Here is a 20,228-nt window from a genome sequence, read left to right as displayed (position 1 = left end):
CAACCAACAATGGGTCAGACTATTTTCTAACACAACTTATATTCGCTATCAATACATTTTCTTGAAAATAAAGGAACTGGAGAGTTTTCCTGCAGAAAAGAGCAAAAGTCATGAACTTGCCATCCGTGCTATAAATATCCATCCACCCATTTTTATGTTTATTTTCCTGGCAAGGTTTATGGTAGTAAAATGCCTCCAGGGAAGACCACACACCAGATTCTAGCTCCTCCTTGGAGATTATCAGGCATAATTTCTCATCTATGTTTAAGTCTGCCCAATAGTCTTCTCTTAAAGGACCATCCTCGGTAAATTTTCAACACTATACAAGCAATAACATATTTTGTGTGTGTATGTATGCATGTACGTGCATAACACACACACACACACACACTGTATAATCCAGTGTGCCAGAGTTTATCTTAGTCTAATTTATAATCACCATACATGAATGCCTTTGGAGATATGGAAAGAAAACCAATGCAGACTCCACAGGAAAAAAAAATGACTTCCCTCAGAATTCAATCCCAGGAAACTGGCTTTATATGGGTGCAGCGTTAACCGCTGTGCCATCAAGCCAAAAATAACATAACTTAGGCCAAAAACAAGCTAAAAATGTAAGCATATGCTATCTGCCCAAGAGATGGTGATAATAAAATTCGTATCTGATACAGTTTGATAACGTGGCCACTCTCGCCATCATTGAGCACACACTACTACCTGATAATGTTTAGTCCAGATGGAAGGAGGAAAAAAAAATACATAGCAACTCAAGTTTGCTCCTTAGTTACAGATAAAATGATGTAGAGGCCAGCATTCAGCTGTTCGAAACCTCTTAGCATATATTTTGTAGAGTGATACAATAGCCCAGTCTGGTCAGGACTACTGTAAAGTTGAGTTTAAACAGCTATTTTAAATGAAACATGCATTTTTTTACACTACTCATTTTAAAATCCTAAAACTCAAAATTCTACTGCACATACCATTGGATACTTAGTATTTATTTAAGTTGTTCTTATGAATATGTGAAGATTGCCGTTCTATTTCACTCTCCATGCACTGGTGATTTTTAAGTAACTGTGAAATAAATAAATTTCACACAACACATTTTAAAATTTGATTAAAACTGCTTGTAGACTTAAAACAACGAACTACAACCATCAACCTTACTCATTTATGCCATTTTGTGGCTTGTGCAGTACATTTAATTCTCTACAGGCTGAAATTTTGACCCATGATTTTCTACCAATTTAAAACCAAACTGTCCTTCTTTTCCTAACATTATGGCACCTGCTTGTGAAGACGGTAGAAAGTTCAGAAGCACATATGGCAAGCACAAGCATAGCATCACAAGACATTATTTGCATGTGATTAAAAAGCAGAAGAGACATCTGGGATTAGCAGAACTGGAAGAAAATGATTTACATGTATTTATTTTTCAAATGCCTTTATCCACAGTCTCTTATAAATCACAGATGAATGAATATAAACTCCCCCTGCCCAAGTCTGGTTCATTGACTTACACTGCCAGGATAGGCTCCTGTCACAACAAAACTGAACTGAATAAAGCAGACAGAAGGAATGGATGCACAATTGCATGAGAACAAATACATAAAGCATGGGTATCATGAATTCCTTTAATTTCCTTTACTGGTATGATATTCCTACTAAATCTGAAATAAGGTTAAGGTTCAAGCGTGTTAATTATGATCTCTTTAAAAACAAAAAGGTGATTACATATTTTTAATAATATTACCTTTAACAGGAAAACATCCAGTTCTATAGCAGAGGTATATATGCAGAATGTAGCTCAAAAGTGCTTTATAAGATGTCAAAGATAAAGTCATAAGCAAATACAATTAGATACTGAGATACTATATAATACAATATATAGGAATTCAATGATAAGGTCAAAGGTCAGATGGCTGAGAAAGACAACTTTTTTTTTTTTAATTATTTACTGTGGTGCATTTTGAATAATGGCTGCAACAAGAAACTCTAGACAATGGAGTTTTGTGAATTTCCCCTTGGGATTAATAAAGTATCTATCTATCTATCTATGGTTATTAAATGATGGCTTCAAGACCATCACACTATTTACTTAATTTTCTTTACTACTGAAAACTATGTAACCTTGAGGAAAAATAGCATTCAGCTGTATTCTCTTTTTAAGGGTTTTATTATCTCTCTATTATAAAAGGAAATCCTGGAATGCAAAAGCAAGGCGACAATATGTGATTTTTCTCGGAAGACATTTAAAAGACCCGCGAGACAAGAGACTTGCAACAGAGCGTCTCGCGGGGACCGTAAACATGAGACTTGGTGCCAAGAGATGGTGCCAGGGCCGTTTCGCGGGCAAGTGGAACATGAGATTCTTGCAAGACACACCCTACTTACAACAGATATCATACAAGAGCACATGCATCAAAAAACAGTCAGTCGTGTAAAAGCACGTAGTGCACTCACATACTGTGTTCTCAACACATATAAAGCGTATAAGGACAATATGGAGAATAGACACCCAAAGGCGTTGGAGAGAAAAAAAGGCAGATAAGAGATTATGAAACCAGTAAAATTAGAAAGTATTGCAGCGTCCTGGCCAGGTTGCGGCCTTTTTGGTTTAAAGTGACTGTTTGGTCCGATTGACCGAGGGCAGAGTACAGCTCGGAAGACGGATAGCGGGGTTTTGATTGATGATGGGGCAAGATGCAGGGGATGAGGGGTTGGAGAGGGTGCTAGAAAGTTGTGTTTGGGGTTACGAAGTCAGCGATTGTTCAAGTAAAACTTTTGTGACACTTTATCATGTCAGTTGCTACATTATCGAGGTCAGAAATAAAAGGCAAAGAGTAGAGCCTTTTCGCATTTGTATCATTCTTATGCACAAAATGTAGATTTACACAATAATAGACCATACGCTATGATAATCTGTGGTCCCACAACAGTTAAAGCAACGGCAAGTTTAATTTCGAAGAAACCACAATTCGGGCAGGTGTATATTTATGATCACGGAGAAGGGATACAACATAGAATCAAAAAAGATAAACGACAGAACGTATTAGAAATTATACAGCCAATAATGGATACAAATCCATAAGTCCAAAAGTATCGCACTTTACACTAAATCTATCTGCAAAACAGGGACAAAGAAGTTTTCTTGGATTTCTATATGAATCAAAAAGATCACGGACGCATATATAATAAGCCAACATGTGACGAGTTATCAGCGATAATAGTTTCGAAAGACGGAAATATCGAAAACAGAGTAGATATTCATGTTTATCCAAAAGCAGAACATGAATCGACATTTCTTTCTAATAATTCACCACATTCCGATCCATTACTCTTTCCCTTGCTTTTCACAGATGGAGAAACAAGATGGTTATACAATATGAAACACGCTAATTCAGTAAAACGAATAACACCAACACAATATTTCAGGGCAAAATTATCGATACGTTCCAATGTACAGTGGGTATGGCAGCATCATGCTGTGGGGGTGTGGGGGTGTTTTTCAGCTGCAGGGACAGGACGACGGTTGCAATCGAGGGAAAGATGAATGCGGCCAAGTACAGGGATATCCTGGACAAAAACCTTCTCCAGAGTGCTAAGGACCTCAGACTGGGCCGAAGGTTTACCTTCCAACAAGACAATAACCCTAAACACACAGCTAAAATAACGAAGTAGTGGCTTCACAACAACTCTGTGACTGTTCTTGAATGGCCCAGCCAGAGCCCTGACTTAAACCTAATTGAGCATCTCTGGAGAGACCTAAAAATGGCTGTCCACCAACGTTTACCATCCAACCTGACAGAACTGGAGAGGATCTGCAAGGAGGAATGGCAGAGGATCCCCAAATCCAGGTGTGAAAAACTTGTTGCATCTTTCCCAAGGAGACTCATGGCTGTATTAGCTCAAAAGGGTGCTTCTACTAAATACTGAGCAAACGGTCTGAATAGTTAGGACCAGGTGAGATTTCAGTTTTTCTTTTTTAATAAATCTGCAACAATTTCAAAAATTCTTTTTTTTGTCTGTCAATATGGGGTGCTGTGTGTACCTTAATGAGGAAAAAAATTAATTTAAATTATTTTAGCAAATGGCTGCAATATAACAAAGAGTGAAATATTGAAGGGGGTCTGAATACTTTCCGTACCCACTGTATTTAACCCACTTCAGTCATCTCAACATCTTTCGCAGCACTACATTATTAATGCGTATCTAAAATTCGAAGCTAATTATCTTTTCTTTATTAAATCGAATCAAGCAAAACTTACAACGGAACATATGCAAGGAGTAATTGATCACATTCAAAATTCAATCATCAATAGTTCAGACAAATTCAAAATAGATCAAGCAGTAATATTACCATCCTCATATCAAAGTAGTCAAAGAGCATTGCAACAGTTATATCATGATGCAATGTCAATATCCAGAACTATCGATCGGCCAAATTTATTTATAACAATGACGTGCAATCCACAATGGCCAGAAATACAGAGATTCTTGAAAACAATGCCACCAGCTACATCGGCGCTGGATATTCTGACTTTCGTGAGTAGATTGTTTTATCAGAAAACCTTAATTATATTGAAAGAACTCGAAAAGGTGTTTTGGAAAATCCGAGCATACATTTACACGATCGAATTTCAAAAACGAGGTTTACTTCACATGCATTTATTGGTTACTTTACAAAAAAAATATTAACTGCTGATGATATGGATCATTTTGTCTGTGCTGAAATTCCAAACAGAGAAACCTCTCCTAAATTATGGTACAAAGTCATTAAACACGAGTCTCACAGACCTCATTTAAAAGATTCAGCATATTGGGACAGGAAAGATTCCAAATATTGGTTTTACAGAAGTTCTGAAATAAAAGTGAAACTAATAAAATAGCAACAATTCAAAGAAAAAAAAACATCTTACAAGTGTGTATCCGGAAAACCAAACACGGGGGTTGGCGAGCAAAGCGAGCAGGGGGCGAAGCCCCCTAGTCAATTAAATTTAAATCTAAATCTCAATTTACTGTTGCAGTTCGTTAAAATATATAGATGACTATAATACAGCTTACCTGTGAACCCATTAACCAAAATCATGCTCTGAATTTACTCCTGATTGGAACTGAACTGCATAAAATTTGAATACAGCAATAGCATAAGCATGACAGTGTAAAATACTAATGGTGTTTTTATTTCTAAGAAGGAAGAGGCCAGATGTTCAGTCAGCGTTTCTGCAATATGTAAAGTATCACCTCAGGAGTATCAGAACCTTTACAACTTCTCTATAAAATACTTTAAAACTAACATCACCCAAACCTGAAAGGAACAAGTGGTTGCCATTTTTAAAACCAATGGAGTTTCTTAATCAAAACTCTGGCTCTAATAACTGAATTTCATAATTAAATGGTTTGAGCCACTCAGTCTGAAGAAATTACCCGTTGTACAAGTTTCATTCTCTATAAATTTCAGAGAGATGCTGACTTTTGGCACAACTTTTAGTATGTAAGAATCTGCTGACCCTTTATTTTATTTTTTTTAATGGGAGAAACCTCCCCCTTATTTTTTAACTACTACCCAATTAAAAATAACATACAGCATCTCACAAAAGTGAGTATGCCTCTCACATTTTTGTAAATATTTTATTGATCTTTTCATGGGACAACACTGAAGATATGACACTTTGATATAATGTAAAGTAGTCAGTGTACAGCTTGTATAACAGTGTAAATTTGCTGTCCCCTCAAAATAATTCAACACACAGCCATTAATGTCTAAACCGCTGGCAACAAAAGTGAGTACACCCCTAAGTGAAAAATGTCCAAATTGTGCCCAATTAGTCATTTTCCCTCCCCGGTGTCATGTGACTCGTTAGTGTTACAAGGTCTCAGGTGTGAATGGAGAGCAGGTGTGTTAAATTTGGTGTTATTGCTCTCACACTCTCTCATATTGGTCACAGGAAGTTCAACATGGCACCTTCATGGCAAAGAACTCTCTAAGGATCTGAAAAAAAGAATTGTTGCTCTACATAAAGATGGCCTAGGCAATAAGAAGATTGTCAATACCCTGAAACTGAGCTGCGTGCCAAGACCATACAGCAGTTTAACAGGACAGGTTCCACTTAGAGCAGGCCTCGCCATGGTTGACCAAAGAAGTTGAGTGCACGTGCTCAGCGTCATATCCAGAGGTTGTCTTTTGAAAATAGACGTATGAGTGCTGCCAGAGGTTGAAGGGGTGAGGGGTCAGCTTGTCAGTGCTCAGACCATACGTCGCACACTGCATCAAACTGGTCTGCATGGCTGTCATCCCAGAAGGAAGCCTCTTCTAACGATGATGCACAAGAAAGCCTGCAAACAGTTTGCTGAAGACAAGCAGACTAAGGACATGGATTACTGGAACCATCTGCTGTGGTCTGATGAGACCAAGGTAGACATATTTGGTTCAGATGGTGTCAAGCATGTGTGGCGACAACCAGGTGTGTCTTGCCTACAGTCAAGCATGGCGGTGGGAGTGTCATGGTTTGGGGCTGCATGAGTGCTGCCGACAGTGGGGAGCTACAGTTCACTGAGTGAACCATGAATGGCAACATATACTGTGACATACTGAAGCAGAGCATGATCCCCTCCCTTTAAAAACTGGGCCACAGGGCAGTATTTCAACATGATAACGACCCCTGCCTTGCTAAAGAAACTAAGGGTAAAGGTTCTGGACTGGCCAAGCATGTCTCCAGATTTAAACCCTACTGAGCATCTGTGGGGCATCCTCAAACGGAAGGTGGAGGAGCGCAAGGTCTCTAACATCCACCAGCTCTGTGATGTCGTCATGGAGGAGTGGAAGAGGATTCCAGTGGCAACCTGTGAAGCTCGTGTGAACTCCATGCCCAAAAGAGTAAAGGCAGTGCTGGAAAAAAAATGGTGGCCACACAAAATATTGACACTTTGGGCACAATTTGGACATTTTTCACTTTTGTTGCCAGTGGTTAAGGCATTAATGGCTGTGTGTTGAATTATTTTGAGGAGACAGCAAATTTACACTGTTATACAAGCTGTACACTGACTACTTTATATTGTATCAAAGCATCATATCTTCAGTGTTGTCCCATGAAAAGATTTAATAAAATATTTACAAAAATGTGAGGGGTGTACTCACTTTTGTGAGACGGTGTATGTTATTTTTAATTGGGTAGTAGTTTAAAAAATAAGGGGGAGGTTTCTCTCATTTAAAAAAAAAAATAAAATAAAGGGTCAGCAGATTCTTACATACTAAAAGTTGTGCCAAAAGTCAGCATCTCTCTGAAATTTATAGAGAATGAAACTTGTACAATGGGTAATTTTTTTGTGAGATACGTATTACAAGGAAAAAAATACTAAAAGCATGACAATTTTACAAATTAATGGAATCTATTTAATTCATAAAGCTTATTTGATTACCTAGATTTTTTTTTTCCAAAAGCTATAAGGGTTACATGTGACTCAGGAGAATGAAAGCAGTGACTTATAGCCTATCCTGGTAAAAGGCAAGAACCAGTCCATCTCAGCTCTCACTCTTCTACACATACACACTTAAACTGTGCCAATTTGGAACCAACAATCAACCTAACTTCCACATCTTAAGAGATGGGTGTGGAAAAGTCTACATGTAAAATGTATACACATACATACATATACATACATACCCTCATGTTGTTTGCAAAGATGATCTAAAAAAGCATTTTAACTTTTTTCATGGAGAACTGCAATAACCAAACTCCTCATATAACAGGCTTCAATGGGGAAAGCAAACAATCTCAAAATGCACACAGAAATATTCTTACGTTACTTATGTTACATTATGAATTTCCCCTTGGGATTAATAAAGTATCTATCTATCTATCTATCTATCTACAAAGAAAATATGAAAATATCCAGTCATATCCTTACAAAGTCCAATACAAATGCATTTTGGCTGAAATTCTCTGGTGTTTGACTATAGAGCAAGTTCAAACGAGAACAAGCTCCAGAACTGAAAATTTTGACATGAGAATAAATGAAACCACCAAGAATGTGAATCCCAAGTCCCTGGTCCCATTCATAAGTGAATATTAAATTGGGACACAAGCTTTCTTCTAAATTCAACCTTATTTCAGCATGGAGGCACACTTGGGGAGGCTATGACATGGCCTAATCTTAAATCATCGGTTAAGCTTTTTCAGGATGTGAACCTCCTAAGTGAAATTTTCCTCACTGATAACAAGCAGCTGTAGCATTGCTGGGATACATTTCTCAAAACTACAGTTAACAGATGCAAGGGAAATTCCAGTATTTTAGATATTGCCTTCAGACCACATTTGTAAATACCAAACATTCCATCCTCTGTCAGTAGTGATAAAAACATTAACTCTTCTGCATATTATTAAAATTTAAATGATAGAATTGACATTATGTTGTACTAGCCGAAGCCCGCCGTAGCATACGGCGGTGTAAGAATTGGAACGGAAAACGGTGAGAAAGGAATTCAGTATAACAAAGGCTTAGGAAACCACCGTCGCAGTAGAACGAAAATAGCAAGGAGCGAAACCAATGCCAATGGTCGAGAGAGTACCTTCCTGTAGCAGGCTACAGAAAAAAGACATATACAGATAGACGCCGCATTCACTGTGTTGCCCAGTTGACACAATAAGTCAGCGTGTCCGCCCTATTGCGAGTGGTAAAAGTGCCATTTAAACTAATACAGGTAGACGTGGAAACAAGGTTTTCTGATGAAAAAACAATAATGTTTTAAATAGTATCGTTTACATATAACAGATTTTGGCGAATCGTTTACATGCAATTATTTATATCCATTTATACACTAAATGTGTGCGAATCCGTGGTCTTAGAGTTGGTGGACAGGGCTCTGTGAGTTGGCGGGCGTGGCTCTCTGTCTTGCGTGCAATGTAAAGTCAACGTGGCTCAGAGGTGCATGTGAACATTTGCACAGACAAAAGCGACTGAGGCTGCGTTTGGTGAGTTGCTGCGTGCCTTGAGAGCGACGCTGGACTCGGGAGAACGGTTACAGTTGGCATGCGTGACTCTGTCAAGCGTATCCCATGATGCGGTAGGAGGGTTAGAGTTGGTGGGCGGGGCTCTATCGAGCATATCCCATGATCTTAGAGTTGGCGGGCCAGGCTCTGTCTTGTATGCCCTCAGTGAATTATATATATATACTGCTAATTTGGAAGACTTACTGATCATTTGGAAGACTTACTGATGAATTTAACATTACTGACCACCCTTTTCCTGTTGCTTGAAAATAAACAATTCCTCATTAAACTAGTCCACATTCTACTACTATTAGACCTGACCCTTAAACCTTCTAGCCTATCAATTACACCTGTTAATAAACCTCTCACTTAATCTAATTCCTTGTTTTGGAGTGCTCTTCTAGTATACATTGCACATGTTGGAGTAACTCTCTTAATTTTAGTCTCCATACTTTGCGTTAGGTTTTATTTAAAAAAAAAAAGTTTGTGATGGGTGAATACCAGTGCAAATAATATAGAATTAATTGGTAGCTGGCACTGCCACAGATGCATTTTTAGAGACGGAGTAGGAAAAACAGAAGCATGATTTATGCTGTCTTTATGGTAACCAGACAAATATGCACAGATATTTTGAACCAAACCCAAACTTCACCAAATGGTTCATTTAACCCTAGGAATAAGGAGTAGAATTTGGCAATTAGTTTTACCATAGAGTCAAAGCAGCTGCTTATTGTCAAACTGACAGCATTGAAGACCTGTAACCACTGTAGCAATCTGAAACTCTGTTTGCCCATTACCATATTTTCCATTGCACAAATAAGTATCATACTGTTTCCATCACAGTAAAATCCAGCCCATTAATAAATCTTCTTTACCTACTTATTTCAGCATCAGGTTTGTCAAAGTTTGAAGTCAAAGTCTACCACCACAGCAGCACTAGGAGCAAGTAAGAAATCTGTCCCAAGTGTTGTGCAAAACCAGACAATCTGTGAGCTCACTTGCCAGGAAGACACAGCCACACTCACTCACACCAAGCTAAATGAGAATCACGAATGAACTAACAACACATTTGTCATAATGTTGGAGGAAGCCAGAGCACCCAAAGATAATCAATACGAATACATGACAGCATGCAGACACCGGCTTCACAAAAAGTCGTGATAAAAGAAAAACCTACTAAAAATAAACAAAAATGAAAACAATCATGCATTACCTTCTGTCACGTTGATAACTGTACTTCTAATGCTTGACTTCTAAAAGAGCCTTTACAATGTCTGAACAGTGGCCAATTAGAAACTATATTTTGCAAAGTAGTAATAGCTGTGAGAAAAAATAATTTGGGTACCTTAGAGTCATAAGACTAGCACAAAGTAACAATGCAACTTATAAACTGGTATGGTAAACTACACTTACCAGTTAATATACTGGTTTAAAAAAATATACATATTTTAAAAATAACACCCTATTCTTATTTTCCTTCTGGTGAGCCTGCAGATTACATTTCTGCTTAGCTAACTGATCTCAACAAGTTGATATAAATTGTTTGTGGAAGAGCAGGCATAGTGAAACTGTGAATAGTAGTGTGTCCCCTTGGTACTCAGACCCTAAGTTGATTATTTGGTTCTTGGGACTTCAGGGTGGCGGTTTGACTTATGCGTTTATGCAAACTTTTCTAGCCAGTGTTATTCTGTAGAAAGAGACTGCTATGTTGTCCGGTTGCTTGCTTAGGTTAAACTGGCTTTGGGGTATGCAAGTATAAAGGACTGGTTTCTGTGTGATAGAATGTCACCCAACCCCCATCCTGTTCCACCCAGTCACATGACTGGTTGTCTTTCACAAAGTTACAAGCACAAACTCAAACTGCCGACAAACCTATACATGAAACAGCAGTTTAGTACAACGAATTGCTGGATGCAGCAAAATAAATCAAACACTTGGATAATCTTAGCAAAAACACAACCATCTGTCAAAGAAAGAGTCTGAAAATATTTCAAGTTGAAAATGCAACGTGAAAGACAGAAAAAAAAAAATCACTGACAGAAACTTCACAATGAGCATCTCTTTATATACGAGAATTGTGAATGCTGGCGTACAATTTACAAGCAATTCTGCTAAGCAATTATACATCTCAGGGGAAGGTCCCTTTAAAAAACGGGTGTGGACAGCACAGCGGCAACAGTTACGACACAAACTGAGGAGGCTGCATTTCAAAACAAGTATCAAAGAAACTGAATTTATTTTTTATCAGGAAGGCATTTCAGTTGTGACCTTTATGAGATATTAAGCAGTACAGCTCAGAAAAGCCAAAAATTGTAGCTTTACTTCACTCATATTACAGTTCATTAGCGCACGATGCAGCTCAAACCACAACTTTAACTTGTTTAGGAATGGGGAGGTTTAAAAATATCTGCAGCTAATTGGCTCAAAAAGTACAAAGAAAATGTTGCACTGTAAACATAACCTTGGAAACATTTTCTGATAAGCAACATCTTTTTTGTTTCAAATTCACACTATAAAATGTCTGGTTGTAGCTGACGATGCATTGTCATTACGGTTCAAAGGACACTGTGTGAAGAGCCACTTTTTCTGCATGCCCCTAAAGGTTAAATTGGCAAGCAGGGCTGCTCATGTTGCAACGTACTGCTATAAAAACCCAGACAAAGGAATCAACCAAGAGCAACATTTATTGCATTCTACACAACTTCAGGACAGACAAAGCAAACATCTTTTATCACAATTTCATGAAAGAACAATGCATTACTTATGTTCACATTTTACAGTCTTGTGATGTTTAAAATATTTGCATATGTAACATTCCGTATAACAAACATTGGAGCTATAATAAAAAATAAATAAATAAATGTTCTTATTTCGAGAGTACTAACTTCCATAGATGAAGAAACTCCACAGATTGTACAAAGTTAGGATAGGTGACTATAAACAGAAAACAAATGATAAAACTGCATTAAGGGGAAACAAATTTTAAACAACTCCAATACAATATATCTGTTTGTGTACGGAAGCGCATTAGAGCCACAGAGTAGAAAAAAAAAAAAATTATGGACACAGTGAAGAAAAACAAAGCATATGTCAACTTTATTCTCGCCGTTTATGCCAAGATTAAAGTCGACATGCCAACTTTACTCTCGACATTTCCACTATACGGTGTACATTCAGTGTAGATACCCTTTATAAAACTGGATGTATGAATGGGTATCACACTGGTTTAACTGAAATATTGTGTAAATGTGGGGTTTGTGAGCTGGTGACACAAACACAGAATTCAATGGAGTGGGCTTACTTTATTGCAGGAGTGCTGTCTCTGTCAAACATACCAAACCCAGTGCAATACCCATTCATACATCCAGCTTTTTGGAGCCTCGTCACACCTGCCATAAAGGTTCTCTACACTGAACATACATCTGGGGACCCCCTTGCTGCGAGGCAGCAGCACAACCTCCACACGTTTAATACATGCTTTAATACATTTCATCATGAAAATTATATCAAGTATTTATCTTGGCACTCTAAATGTTCAGAGAGCAGGAACATGATGAAATTAATGTACTCTGTGTGGCGATCGCTGCCTGCACCTCTTCTCAGTGCAAGAGGAAGTCAGTTTAAGAAGCACATAGGTCAGGGAAAATGAAGCATTTAATGTGCTACATTACTTATGACAGGGTTTGAGAAAATCTAGTAAATTAAATATTGATTTTTAAGATGAAGTTTACGACGTTCTACATTAATGACAAAATAAACTACAAGAATAAAGTAAACACGTCAATTTTAATCTAAACAGAAGAGTCAAGATTAAAGTCGAAAGGTCGAGAATAAAGTTAGCATGTTGACTTTATTCTCGACATACACTTTTTTTCTTCAGCGTCCGTATTTTTTTTTTCCTTCTCCGTGGCCCGAATACGCATCCATAGTTTGTGTACATCAAGACTTCCAACAAACTAAATTCCTGAACATTTCCTTGACAAACAAATGCCTTTAAAATGCAGCCACAACAAAAGTACCGAATGTTCCTGCTAAATCCAAACTCACTGGTCAGTGGCTAAGAACAATCTGTTAAACCTAAGGTTATATAGTCACTTCCAGTGTCAGTGTTAATGTCATTATTATAAATCTGAAGGGAAAAAAAAAAATCAGAACATAAGAACTACTCAGGGAATCTGGGAAAGTTAGGGGGCCACAACAAAGCAATGCACCCTTCTGCCTAAAATCTGAGAGTTAAAAATTCTTAAGTCTCAATTTTGGGATAAGCAGCAGCTGTAACAAGTAAAACACTACGTTGTTACAAAGAAACCAAGCCAAATTGTGCTTTGTACAGAAACAGAAGAAAGCTTTCAAATATCTCCCAAATAAACAAAATAACACTTTACAACTATTTAATTGTCAAAAAGTAAATGTAATTAAAGAAACAGACAGTTTTGCACCACCAAATGCAAGGAGACTTAGAATACACTTTTCACCAGTCACCTCTTTTGACTGCATTCTGCTTATTGCCAGCAAACTGACATTCATGGAAAAGCATAACAAGCAGTCAAAATGAGCCTGATACAAGGCAGCTGTCTTGCCAACAAAGCAAAAGCAAAGCCCGTGGAGCATAACGTAGCTCTATCTCAGCTAGCAGCACTACAGTCTGAGAACCAAATGAATGGAACCTGGCATAATCTTGATATTCAAATAAGTCTCATCTAAACACAAAGAGCCCTTGTATACCAGGTCTCAGACTCCTACAAGTCAACCGACAGGGGAAATCTAAACAATCCAAAAAGGAATAGAGGAGAAAAACACAATTCTTGATTAGAACAACGAACAGTAGCAGTCAGGAATTAGAAATTTTATCAAAATTGAAAAAGCATACATTTCCTTCTTACTCACCTTAAGAACCCATACACAAGTTTTCACAAAACTGAACAGAGTAAGTACCCATAAACAAGCTAATATAAAATGTGTGAATTTTTATCCAAAATTAGTTTTCCCTAGACTTTTATTTTGGAATTTAACTAGAGGTATGAGACTTTTTTTTTTTACCACAAAAGTAATGTCGCAATAATTTGACCCTAACTCCCCACTTCTGTTTTGGAAGTACCGTCAGACTTTTACTGCTGCTTGGTTGGCTTACAGTAGTTCTCTTTTTAAATGGTCTTCCTGACTATAGTACTAACACATTACAACATATTTTGAAGTCTCGTGTCAGTGCCATGACATGGGTTGTGCACTACCACGTATCACATACAGCTTCCTATTCTAAAAGGAACATTAACATATCATTCTGTATAAGTGCATACTCCCAACCTCTGAAACCTGCTTCATCTAATTCAGGGTTATAGGAGTGCAAACTGGTCCTTAAAGTTCTGCCTTCAAAAATGATGCTGAAGACTTCTTCAAAAACAACTCTCAGGGTTGCTTTATAGTATACATGTAAAACGTTTACACACCAAAGATTTTCTCAAGCATCTATTTTGCTCCACAGCTCCCAGCAAAGACTCATGTACAATGGCTGTCTCTCCCATTCTGCTGGGCATAGTCTGCCCATCAAGCTCCATTGCGGAGAAGGTTCATGTCAAGTCTGTTACCTCACCAACTCTCTCTTGTATTTTTGACATGCTATCTCTGTATTGAACTTCTGAACTGACTCTTTGGTAAGTACTGCACTGATGATGACAGTACTATGCAGTCTATCATACTATATTGATAGATCTATTCCTATTTTTATTAAATTATGCAAGGGCATGATGTATTTGGATTATTTAGCATTGCACTTTTGTGTGTTTTGCAAACTGCACACTAAACTTTAAATTTATGAATTTACAAATAGGATATTAAAATCCCAATGAACTTTAGATGAGGGTAGGATACCTCTTCCTTGGACAACCAAACTGGCAACACACAGTCTTTCCAACAAAAATGTTAACACATGGTAATTTACTTCCACTACATGAACTTCTAATTTAATGTGAATGTCTGCCCAGGCATTTCTAAGAAATTTTACTTATCTATTATTTTTACTAAAGAATTTTATAAGTCATGCATCTTTTATTGCATAGCATTTAAATAAATAAATTTACTTTTTATAGTTTTCTTGTTTATCGGTTATGTAAGCATCTGATTCGCAATACACACAAATAAAACAGTATAAATTGGAAGGATAAAGAATATACAGTATATATAAAAGCAAAGGGATTGAAGTTTATTATCAGTTTTAAAAAAAATATATATTTTAGGCATGAATGGCCAGAAGGTGTACACATTGAGGAATACTAATCTACCTGTACTTCATAACAGGTAATCCACCTGAAGCTAAGTACGGTTAGGCTAGCTTGGGGTTTGTTCCTGGAGTTGTGTTGGTGAGACCAGCAGGGGGCACTTACTTTGTGGATTGTGAGACGCTGCTGCTGTTTAAGGATAAAAAAAACAAAAAAATACATAGTGTCATCCTCCAGATGAGGCATAAAACTGAGATCCTGATTCTCTGAGGTCATTAAAGATCCCTGGACAGCTTTCAAAAAGAGTAGGATATCCCCCAAAGTCCTGAATAAACTACCCATCATGTCCTCATCCAATATGGCCCCCTAATGATCCCCTCTTCTTTACCGGTTAACACTCTCTCTCTTATCAGTTCACCATGTAATAACTAATGTGAGGTGAGCATAATGGTGGATTCAGGTGGAGGTTTCACATTAGTGGCGGCGGCAGTAGCTCTCCACTGTCTATGTAAAGAGCTATATAAGTGTAATCATGTTGTAGATTTTCTCAAAAATAATCATAAATGTGAATTTAACACTTGAATTTGATAAATTAGAAATACTGCTACTTCTGCTTTGGGTGGATATTATCTACAAGGTGGGAGAGACCGAGGTTTCACAAACTTGACTTGTACCAACTTAATGATCACATCTCAGCTTACTCCACCATACTGACTTCCTGTCAGATACAGGAAAGTTGAGAGAGTACTTATCTATGCTGCTTACTCTGTGAAGACACTTGTGAAAAGAAAGACATTACAGATGCTGATTTTTCTTACAGCAATTCCTTCTTGCTTTCTTGATGAATGAATATTTTGTTTTGTACCACCATACATCCATTATCCAAACCGCTACATCCTAACTACAGGGTCAATTCTTCCGAATGTATTTAGGTTTGTTAGTCAAGTCACATTAATTTGAACAGAACATCCAAAACTGAAGATCTACAAATAAATTACTCCATAGATATCCATTTCATAACAGAATCATTTTCCTGCCATTACTCTTCAAAACGGACTCCACTGTGTTTTGCAATTTGAAACATCTACTCCATTTTTAAATGGCTTGCTCTTTGGACCAGCATCCTTACAGGACTGGTTCTTAAACTTTAGGGATGCTATAAGCCCTGCAACCATTAATTGAATTAAGTGAATTGCAAATGGGTGGGTGGACAATTTGTTTATTTTGCCCAGTCTTTTCCAAGCTTTTTGTGTCTGCTAATGAAGCATTAATATTCTTACCAGTACTACTTCAGTTTTATTCTGCTTGTGAAGTATTTCCTTAAAATGTAATTTTATTAACTCAATCACAAGACTTGTGGTAGTACATTTAGCATAAAGCCCAAGTTATTAAATCCTTCAAACAAGATTCATTGCAACATTTCCTTATTTTGAGACTTGCCCAAAGACTAGGAGGTCAACTAAAGACCAGTGTTCTTTTGATCCATCCCATCTATCAAGCTTCACAATTACATCATCTTTTCTTGTGTTTAGGAACACACCTAGAACATCATGTTGCTGAGATGTTTGACTGACCGAGTGTTTGAACATTTTACAAAGTCTTTTTAGAAGAATGAGCAGTAAATTTCAAGAAATAATGACTTTACAGTAAAGTCTGCACAATTTTTGATATCTAAATACTGCCAGTTTAAGTGCAGAACAAGCAATTCGATCACGATTTTTGTAACACTGATGCGTGCTACCCTTTGATTTATATGCTAGAGCATGTCAGAATTGGCCTAAGTGCCACCTAATATTTCTATACATCTCAATAAGGCATTTTAAAGTGCTGAGATAAGTTATCCATTGTGTGTTGCTTTACAGTGAGTCTGTATTAACCTTAGGTACCATGGCATGGTTCTGGCACACTGGCAGCACATCTTTATTAAGCACTTTACATTACTGAGCTAGGTTACCTTTTTTCAAAGCTGACTGGATTGATTCCATCATTATGGTTTTGGTTAAAGTTTAACATCTGGATGCCCTTCCTAACACTAACCCTTTCTATCTAGGCTTGGGACTGGCACCAAGTTTGGCTGGTTTACCCAAGATGGAGAATCAGATGAAGCGATACTGTAACTCTGAGAGTGCTGTGTCGATGGAACACTGGGTTAAAGGAATCAGGAGTATTGTGTGATCAAGAAATTAAGGTGAAAGTTAAAGGTAAGGTTTTTAAGAAGCACAGGAGAAGAAGTTGAATGTGGTGGAAATGAGAATGTTAAACTAGATGTGTGGAATTATAAAAAAAAAAAAAAAAGGGCAGAATAAGAAACGAGACAATCAAAGGTACAACAAAGGTAGGTGTGATATCTAAGAAAGGACATGAAAAGTAGGCTGAAATGGTATGGGCATGTGGTGAGGACAAACAACGAATATAGGGGCAAAGAGTGATGGGAATGAAAAGTACAGGGGAAAAGAAAGTGAGGGAGTTAAAAGCAGAGGTGGAGGGATAAAATAACAGTTTTGGTGGAAAAAAAAAAAAAGTTTGACTGGGGGTGAGGTGCAGAACCTACCTGTAAGGAGAAGGATGATCAGGCACACTCAACACCACATTAAATTGGCAAAACATGAGGAAGAAGGGCCTGCGCTACTTTTTGAATTATATTCTACAGCGTTTCAGAACTGGCATTGTGCTATATTGCATACCTTAAAATGGCATTTTACACTACTGAGCTATGCTATGCAGTCATTGTTTATGGATCACTTTTAAGTACAGTATGTCTTATTACAATTTACTTGAGAGCATTTCCTGATAAAAGCTGTTTTCAGGCGTGTCAGATGAATGAAAAAATGAAAGAATTACAGCAATTTCCCTATACAATAAGATGACCCATGATTTCTTCTGGTTATTAAAGTTGCCGAAAGTGCTTGCGGTAATATTTTCTATAAGGTACCACTGACTGGCAGACATGAATATCAATTTGTGTTAAGATAGTGTAATTCGACAAAGCAACACGAACCGATACAACATCGGCAAAAAAGGACACAAACCACGTATGTCTAACAAGTTAGGTTAATGAGGGCCAGATAAAGTTGACGCATAAACAAATAGGTAGGGGCGCGTGAGTGCACTTTGCCCCCCTTCCTCGTGCTCTTCTACAAAATGACAAATCAACGATCGTTTATTATAACACGCTGGTTTAAACGAGCCAGAAAAAAAATGGACAGTAATCACACTCGGTCACGACACTGAATGTTTAGTTCGCAAGTTCTGCAGGCCACATGGGGGATGTTTTCTTTGGCACCGATGTCATTTTATAATTGTCTAAACCGTAAACTAGCGAAGTACCGCGTAACCAAGCGCAGCCCCGCTTACACAACCCGCACGCACTTTGCCCAGAGCGCGACAGGCGCGTTCCCGCAGACACTGTCACGCACGCCGAGCCCACACAGACTGGCAGAGGGTGGCGGGCACGACACTGTCACATTCATTACAGCACTGTGCGCGCACCCATATTACTGTAACAATTTACACGTCCATGTCCAATAATAATAGGAAACATTAACATGACGAGTGTCGGCGACTCAGGTAGAGCAGGGTTCATTCTTACCTAAAAGCAGTAGTTTCACCTCTCGGGCGGCTTTTTCTCCATCTTCGCGGAGGTTTTTGTCAATCATCTTGGACCTCTCTGCCGCGGCTTTATCTTCGGCACTGACCGTACAGCCCATGATTGCGACTGCACAGCTGCAGATTCGAATGCAAACAAGGCGGCTGTAAGATTTTCCACCCGATCCACTTGCAGGTGTCTCCAAAAAAAAAGCCTTCGCGCTTTCGTTGTATCGTGTTAAAAAAAATGCCCCCGGAGTTCTTCTAAATCTCGCTCTACGTATTCTCTGCGAGCAGCTTCCTCTTCGTAAAAGGGGAGAAAAACCTCGAGTATGAAATTAGTTGCTTTTAATCCAGCACCTAAACGTAACTCCTTTGCAACGAGGGTATTAAAACGTCCTTTTCAATCAATAACGATACGCTCTGGAGCGTTAAAGGTGAACTGCGTCTGCTGATTTGCACCACGTAGCAAAATTTCGGAACTCCTCGCACACAAGCGCACAAGAAGTCAAAAGGAAAAAAGTCATCAATCTGAAACCAAAGAGCAAAAAAAAAAAAACGGAGAGCTAGAGTGACTCGTGAGAGGGACGTCCGCCAGTTCAAATCGACTTTCTGCGAAGAAAAGTTCCGATGGCTTCTTGTCGCACTTCCCGCAAACCCAAAAAGACACTCCAGCACAAAAATAAAAAATTGGTGGAAGTTTAAAGATTAAGCCAAATCAGTGTTCCTGAATGGGTCACGCCGTCGTGCCTTTAAAAATAAAAAACAGCCTTCAGCGATCCTAAAAGAAAAATGTCCAAAAATCACTTCAAATCTGACGCACCGCTGGTTGTAAAAAGCCTTTTCTTGTTCACGTTGGCGACACGGGCGCCCTTAGCCTCAGACCCCACTGTAGAAAAATTCCGCGATGAAGCCGTCAGTTTCAGAAGTCCCCTTCCTCCTGTGAACTCTTCACTCTACGTGAATTTCTGATATTTTCGCCGCGCCCGTTAGGAAGTTCCTCTGCCTCAGAAAGACAAGAAGCAAGCGACTGGTGCCTCCCCACGGTTGCCGCCCCTCCCGCATCTGTAGCACCGCTGCGCAGAGCCTCTTGGGAAATGTAGTCCACTTTTTGAACCAGTAGCGGCCGACCATTTATTTACGTTTACATTTATTTGGCTAGCAGACCCTTTTATCCACAGCAACTTACAAAATAGGCATCGAGTAAATACCAGTCCGGGAGACTGTTTGGGAACAATTGTTACAGGGCAAGATAAGGAGGTCAAGCAAAATGACACCTTTTATTGGCTAACTAAAAAGATTACAATATGCAACCTTTACATCTGCCTGATCAAGGGGCCTGAGTTGCCTTGCATATTGCAATCTGCTAGTTAGCCTAAAAAAGGTATCATTTTGCTTGACTTCTCACTACATCCATAATGGCTAACACAGTACAACA

General features: G+C 38.3%; 1 protein-coding gene across 1 annotated transcript in view; it reads right to left on the bottom strand.

Moving 5' to 3' along the window:
* Nucleotides 1–19,822, bottom strand: part of LOC120540294 (guanine nucleotide-binding protein G(i) subunit alpha-2) — a 149,633-nt gene extending 129,811 nt beyond the window's left edge. The window contains exon 1 of the mRNA XM_039770932.1: nucleotides 18,795–19,822. Coding sequence (XP_039626866.1) covers nucleotides 18,795–18,912 — 118 coding nt within the window. The 5' untranslated portion in view covers nucleotides 18,913–19,822. The remainder of the gene's footprint in view (nucleotides 1–18,794) is intronic.
* Nucleotides 19,823–20,228: the final 406 nt, after the last annotated feature.

The sequence above is a fragment of the Polypterus senegalus genome, chromosome 12 (genome assembly GCF_016835505.1).
Source record: "Polypterus senegalus isolate Bchr_013 chromosome 12, ASM1683550v1, whole genome shotgun sequence".
In the NCBI taxonomy this organism is placed as follows: domain Eukaryota; kingdom Metazoa; phylum Chordata; class Cladistia; order Polypteriformes; family Polypteridae; genus Polypterus; species Polypterus senegalus.
The sequence above is the reverse complement of the archived record's forward strand: the minus strand, read 5'-3'. Positions and strand labels throughout refer to the sequence as shown.